General features: G+C 40.9%; 2 protein-coding genes and 1 pseudogene across 2 annotated transcripts; all 3 read right to left on the bottom strand.

Annotated features, from left to right (window-relative positions):
* Positions 1–2,910: 2,910 nt before the first annotated feature.
* Positions 2,911–4,679, bottom strand: LOC143480730 (histone H3). The gene has a single exon (XM_076978554.1). It carries the CDS (start codon positions 4,401–4,403, stop codon positions 3,993–3,995), a length of 411 nt encoding a protein of 136 aa, XP_076834669.1. The 5' UTR covers positions 4,404–4,679; the 3' UTR covers positions 2,911–3,992.
* Positions 4,680–4,932: 253 nt separating this feature from the next.
* LOC143480607 (histone H2A-like) lies at positions 4,933–5,455 on the bottom strand. The gene has a single exon (XM_076978377.1). The coding sequence runs from the start codon at positions 5,443–5,445 to the stop codon at positions 5,059–5,061; it is 387 nt and encodes a 128-aa protein (XP_076834492.1). The 5' UTR covers positions 5,446–5,455; the 3' UTR covers positions 4,933–5,058.
* Positions 5,456–6,130: 675 nt separating this feature from the next.
* On the bottom strand, positions 6,131–7,103 carry LOC143480593 (histone H1 pseudogene; annotated as a pseudogene).

Raw genomic sequence — 7,103 nt, 5'->3', positions numbered from 1 at the left:
TTACAGACATAAATAGTAAAATAGTATAACTATTAACATAAATAGTATAGCTGCTATACGAACAGGCTCCTCTATACCATCAAAACCGTTCATTTTAGCGGACTTTGAGAGTGAAAAACGAGATATATTTTAACAAAGTAGGCAAAAAAGTAGGCTACAAGAAATGCCGGGCGGCTCAACAGGTCGCGTCTATGATGTTTCCATATGTGGTGGTGCGCTGTGATTGGATGAGTGGAGATGTGGCGTTCTGCGGGAAATCAGGATTGGCGTTTGTTGCATTTTGGAAAGAAAGAGAGAAAGCAGGGCAGTATTACACGGCGGATGTGGCGTTTAGATCAAAATTGAATATTGGCTTTTCAAGAGTGGTGAAATGAAAAAAATGTGAAATGTGCCATATTTTGTCAATTGTGATTTTTACACCCCAATCGAAATTTGTCCTCCGCTTTTAACCCATCTGTGCAGTTAGAACACACACACTAGTGATTATTAGGGGGCTGTGGATCACACGTGCCCAGAGCGGTGGGCAGCCCTAGCCCGGCGCCCGGGGAGCAGTTGGGGTTAGGTGCCTTGCTCAAGGGCACCTCAGTCATGGCCTCAGGTATGGGAATCGAACCCACGACCCTCCAGTCACAAGACCAGTTCCCTATCACCAGGCCATGACTACGTTTTCTTTTTCACTATCTCAGCTTGAGTATATGTGCGTGTGTGTTCAAATACACCTGTATGTTGACGTGTGAGAAATAGTGTGAGAGTATATTTAATATACTACAGGTGGAGAGTTGTAACACCATGAATTCCACCGATCATGGATCAGATATGAGTCATATGATCATTCCGGTATTTACCCAATTCCTCCCTGATCCCATATGGTGACTATCAAGGATGGAAACGGGCACATGCAGATTCCATTTAGAAAAAACTGATTTCGAGGTAAGAAAGTAAATTTCTGAATCAAGACTTTATTTTTTTGTTTAGTACTTATACTATTGCAGAAAAAAACGATGTGACTTCTATTACATTAAACTAGTTTCTCAGGTAAATTTTGATGCATTTTTGCCCTGTTAATTTCAAATCACCTTGCTAATACAGTTAGCTAAACAATGGCAGACAGGGGTGGGGTGTGTTGTAACACAGCTTTTTAAAGTGTTCTTTCACCTTACTAAAAAAACATTCTTGATTTTAATAATTTTACAGAATGCCTAGGCAGTGAAAAAGAAAGACTAACAGTGGTGAGCCTGCAAATGTAAAAAAAAAAAAACATCTTATGAGGTCACAAAGAAGGGCAAGTCAGTCAGATCAGTTGTGAAGGCACATAGTATCTGTGATATAACACACACACACACACACACACACACACACACACACACACACACACACACACACACACACACACATTGACATTGCTTATTATTTGACCTCCATGTTCTTTACACAGGTACAATGTATTAGAGTGTTCATTAAGCATAATGAACCTATATTGTTAAATAAGTTTGTTCTATTACACTAATTTACACACACACTTGAATAAAACCAAGTGGATATGAGTTATGGTCAGTCACAGAGAGAGAGAGAGACATTGTTCTGGATTGTTCTTTCATTATTTTATTTCAAAAACCTCTTTTTGAAGCATATTGCATGGTGTGGCCTCTGTTGTTGCTTGTTTTGTCTAATTGTTACAATTTACCCCAGCATGTGTTGTAACCTACCCTGGTAGTGGGGTAGATTGTAACAAAGGAACACAATGTATTCAACTCACGAGGCCAGTGCTATTTGAATTGAGTTGCCATTTGGTGCCATTTGTAGTAAACACATGTGTGTACTTTGTATAAAAGTTTGAGAACTCTAGCTTAACCCTCCTATTATGTGCATCCTTGTAAAACAGCCGTACTGTTTAGGGTCACTTTAACCCTGGTGCATGTTTAATTGTTCAAAAGATGTCTGAAACCAAAAAAATCCTAACAAACAGTGTGAATATTTAATTACTAACTACATTACTAATTATTCTATCAATATTTAGTGCAATGGTGTTCCTTACTTGTAACAGGTAATGGTTCAATTAGGATCGTTTTTCATAAAAATGAAAATTTCCATGTTCAAACTATGATACCAAACACACACAACACTCTCATACACTTATACACACACACACATACACACACACAAAAACACACAGACAAAAACACACACACACAAACACACACACACACACAAACACACACACATACACATACACACACACACACATTGACATTGCTTATTATTATTCTTTACACAGGTACATTGTATTAGAGTGTTCATTAAGCATACATATTGTTAAATAAGTTTGTTCTAGTACACTAATTTACACAAACACTCCTGAATAAAACAAGTAAATGGCCGAATAGTGCAACTTAACCAACCCAAAGGCTCTTTTAAGAGCCACCCACACTTTTCACTGAAAGGTATTTAAATCTTATGGTCCATGTACAATAAATATTTCCATCTTCTCCTTCCTGGGTACTTTAAAGGTGGGTACATGCTGAACACACCCCCATTAGCCTTGTGTTAATATGCTTAGGCTATGTGACATATATAATATATATTTGACTATAGGCTCTGCTCTAGCCTACAAGCACATCAAATCATCTTGCACACTATTATGTTGTAATGTCCATTGCCCACATTGACATGATTTCTATTTGTTACATTTCATTAGTTGTAAATTCTTTGTACAGCCCTCCATAACTTATAGAATCACAGCATATAAAATCCTTTACTCCTTATTTTTTAAATAGAACTTCAAAATGTTCTTTAGATTTTTTTTTTTACATAGAATGAAGAATAATAAGGCAATAATGTTAGCAGTTTTCAAACACAACATCAATTCAAAGTACAGAACACAATACAGAAGGTGATGGGTAAACAAATGAGAAGGCCTCCCAGTATTATTCTAATGGATTTACTGTTATTGTAAGAGTTCAGCTGTCTGCTATCTTGTGGATAACTTTTCATAATTTGTTTTCTGTCATATCTTGGTTTCTCAGATTTCATGTACACATTTGCTGACATGGACACAAACAAAACATACTAACAGTGATAATATTACAAAATAATTTTCATTCTTCAATTTTCATTTCATTCTTAATCTTTCTACAGTGGTTCTGTAAAACCAACTATTGCTCCTGACATCTCTGATTCAATGGGTCATTTATGAATGGTTAGGAATGTTATTAATTGTGTTCTTCGTTTTTTGTTGTCTTCCTTCTTTATCAAAACCCAATTCACAAAACCTCTATAAAGACAATATTTATTGTCCACAAAAGCAAATGCTGTTCACTGTAAAAACAAAACTCGTTTTGCAAAAAATAATAATTATGTGTTGTGCATTATATAGATCGTATTGAACCAAGGCTTCCCTGTACAGTTGCTTCATGCGAATTTTGTTGCGTATCAGGATTCGATCACTGGTGTCTATGGTGAATCTACTGTATGTTGGAAATGACACCAAGGACACATCATTTTAAATTGAAGGGCTCATCTCTCATCCTGCTTACCAGATTTGTTGCCTACACACTTTCTCAAAAACAATTCTCCCTATAGCAATTGATCCTTTACTAAATAAATAAAAAACTCTTCCCTGAACATTTGCTATGTATCCAAGTCATTCAAATGAGCAGTAATCCTACCACTTATCAAAACTGAACTTGACAGGCCATTTATTTCAAAGATCTGAGAAAGTTTTAGCTTAACAACTAAGCTCATGAATACCTGATTCAGAACCAGTTAAAGGAAATCTTTCAGTCAGGGTTTAGGCCTTAACATAGCAATGCTGATCAAAATAATTCATTCATACTAGATAGATGTGAAAACAGCAAATTTCCTGGTTTAAATCTTATTTAGCTTCAGAGAATCATTCCTCTGCTGATTGAACTTGCTCGTTTTGCAGTGAAACAATTAGGTGGCTCTTAAAAGAGCCTTTGTGTTTTTGGGGGCTTTTACTCCGAGCGCTCAGTTTAAGCACGCTCTCCGCGAATGCGACGGGCCAGCTGGATGTCTTTGGGCATGATGGTGACTCTTTTTGCGTGGATGGCGCACAAGTTGGTGTCCTCGAACAGACCAACCAGGTATGCCTCACTAGCCTCCTGCAAGGCCATGACAGCAGAGCTCTGGAAGCGGAGATCGGTCTTGAAGTCCTGAGCGATTTCTCTCACCAGGCGCTGGAAAGGCAACTTACGGATCAGCAGCTCAGTAGATTTCTGATAACGACGAATCTCCCTCAGAGCGACAGTACCGGGCCTGTAACGATGAGGCTTCTTCACGCCGCCAGTGGCCGGCGCGCTCTTGCGAGCAGCCTTAGTGGCGAGCTGCTTCCTCGGGGCTTTGCCACCGGTGGATTTACGGGCGGTCTGCTTGGTTCGTGCCATAGTGACAGAAGTCGACTGTTCACCAACAAGGAGGAACGAGAATAAGAACCTAGTATGGGGACGTCCTTTTTAAGCCCTAACGACGACCAGCGCTCATTGGGCGTCTTCAACACGAAGACCATCCATTGGACAATCAAGTGTGCGTCACTCTTCGACAATTGGCCCGTAGAGCGCACACATAAAAAAACGCCTACTTTTCAGGCGGGTTCACGGCAAGACTTTGTTTGGATTTTTCTGCCCATAATGTACCATAATCAGTCTCCTTAATTCGCATACAATCTGCTTAAAAACAGACTCTGCAGGTATAACACTGTTATTTTATGTCTCTAGCAGGTGAGAAATGTAGGATCATGGTACCAACATGCTGGCTTTCATCATTAGTTGCCAGCAGCTTATGCTTACTGTCCTATATTCTGTTCATAGGAGCAACATCATGTCTGTCTTTATGCACACGTATAAATTCATATGTGCATATGCAACATTAGAGTGATTGTGCGCATTTAAACGAAGTGTGCGAATGCTTAGACGTGAAACAGCAGCATCCAATAATGACAAGAGCACATACTAAAATCTGCATGAATGAAAAGTTGCACTTCATAAGTCGATGTGGGTGGCTCTTAAAAGAGCCGTTGGATTCTGAAAACAGAAGGGAAATTTACTTGGATTTAACGGTCTTCTCGGTCTTTTTGGGCAGCAAAACAGCCTGAATGTTGGGCAGCACGCCACCCTGAGCGATGGTCACTCCTCCCAACAGCTTGTTCAACTCCTCGTCGTTACGCACGGCGAGCTGCAGGTGACGAGGAATGATACGAGTCTTCTTGTTGTCGCGGGCGGCGTTGCCTGCCAACTCGAGAATCTCAGCAGTTAGATACTCCAACACGGCAGCCAAGTAGACGGGAGCACCGGCACCGACGCGCTCGGCGTAGTTACCCTTGCGCAAAAGCCTGTGTACACGGCCCACAGGAAACTGCAGTCCGGCGCGAGACGAACGAGTCTTGGCCTTGGCCCTAGCCTTACCACCGGTCTTGCCTCTGCCACTCATAATGTCAACCACAGCGCTGTAAGCAAAGACGAAATAATCACGCCTGCTCTAAGAGCGCTGGAGATATAGCTAAATAAGCTGCTCTCCTATTGGCTTAAAGAAGGCATGACGAATAACCAACCCGAAGCGGTCGACATCCAAAGCCAGCCTCCATCTCTTTCCCCTGCAACACTCCATGTGGCACGTCTTTTCTTGTTGTCCTTCGTATATGCATTTCAATATTGAATAAAGTTTTAGAAATCTTCTAAGCTATTCAGGGTACACGCATATGTATGACAAGGACAGGAGAGATTGGCAAATTAAAAAATATAGCATACAATAGAATATTACTGTGTACATGTCCATATGTTGAATGAGATGCAAAATGTTTTACGCGCGTTTACTCTACAAAACTCCCTCTCGTAATGTTTTTCTATATGTATGCACTTTAATTTAATGTAGAAATGTACTCAAGTTATTCAAGCTACGTACATGTATGACAAGGAGAGGAGAGATAGGCAGACTAATGTATTCATAGCATACAATAAAATCTTATTATATACAATATTTCTGTGAATAATGAAATGCAACATGTTTACTATGGATACAGTAAGAAAAACTGATTTTCGTTGGACCCTAATAGATATATAAAGTTATATATATGTTGTTTTACCGTCATATTGATATTGTAATGTTATGAGTATGGATTGCTTGAAATGCTTGTGTATTGACTTTTCATTCTCCATTTTAATAAAGTACACTTGGGCAAATAAAACATACGTATATAAAATAGAATCTTATTCTACACAGTATTTCTGTATTTAGGACGGGATGAATGTTTTAGGTTGTCATTTTTCTTCCCAATGTCCACGCACTTAATGTAGAGCAATGGATGAAACTGCACCTTAAAATCCACCAACGACACAAAATATTTAGTTTAAAGAAAAGCGCTCTTTAGAAAAAAAGGTGGGTGGCTCTTAAAAGAGCCTTTTGGGGAGACCAAGACATGAAAACATGCACGTTTACTTCTTCTTGGGGGCTGCTTTTTTCGCCTTTGCTGCTTTTGGCTTGGCGGTCTTGGGCTTCGCAACCTTTGCCTTCTTGGGGCTCTTGGCTGCTTTCTTCGGAGCGGCCGGCTTCTTCGCTTTCTTGGGACTCTTGGTAGCTTTGGCGGCAGCGGGCTTCTTCGCCTTCTTGGGCGACTTCTTTGCAGCGGCGGCGGGCTTCTTTGCCGCGACCTTCTTGGGCTTTTTAGCCGCGGCAGGCTTCTTAACGGGGGACTTTTTCGCCTTAGGCGCGGCTTTCTTGGCGGGCTTCTTCTTAGTTTCCGCTTGCTTGTTGATCTTAAACGAGCCAGACGCTCCGGTGCCTTTGGTCTGCACCAAAGTCCCTTTCGTCACCAGGCTCTTGATGGCGAGCTTGACGCGAGAGTTGTTCTTCTCCACGTCGTAACCGCCAGCAGCCAAAGCTTTCTTCAGCGCGGCGAGAGACACGCCGCTCCGTTCTTTGGAAGCAGAAACAGCTTTAACGATAAGCTCACCGACGCTGGGTCCCGCTTTCTTGGGTCTAGTGGCAGCTTTCTTCTTGGGCGCTTTAGCCGGCGCGGCAGCGGTTGAGGCTGGAGCCACTTCTGCCATCCTTGAATTTTCTAAGAGAAACAAACACTGAACGAACTGATC

Source organism: Brachyhypopomus gauderio, chromosome 17 (genome assembly GCF_052324685.1).
Source record: "Brachyhypopomus gauderio isolate BG-103 chromosome 17, BGAUD_0.2, whole genome shotgun sequence".
In the NCBI taxonomy this organism is placed as follows: domain Eukaryota; kingdom Metazoa; phylum Chordata; class Actinopteri; order Gymnotiformes; family Hypopomidae; genus Brachyhypopomus; species Brachyhypopomus gauderio.
Note: the sequence above shows the minus strand (reverse complement) of the source record. Positions and strands in the feature narration are given on the sequence as shown.

Excerpts from the sequence above, each read along its gene's own strand:
- LOC143480730 (XM_076978554.1), bottom strand. The coding sequence starts at position 4,403 with ATGGCACGAACCAAGCAGACCGCCCGTAAATCCACCGGTGGCAAAGCC.
- LOC143480607 (XM_076978377.1), bottom strand. The coding sequence starts at position 5,445 with ATGAGTGGCAGAGGCAAGACCGGTGGTAAGGCTAGGGCCAAGGCCAAG.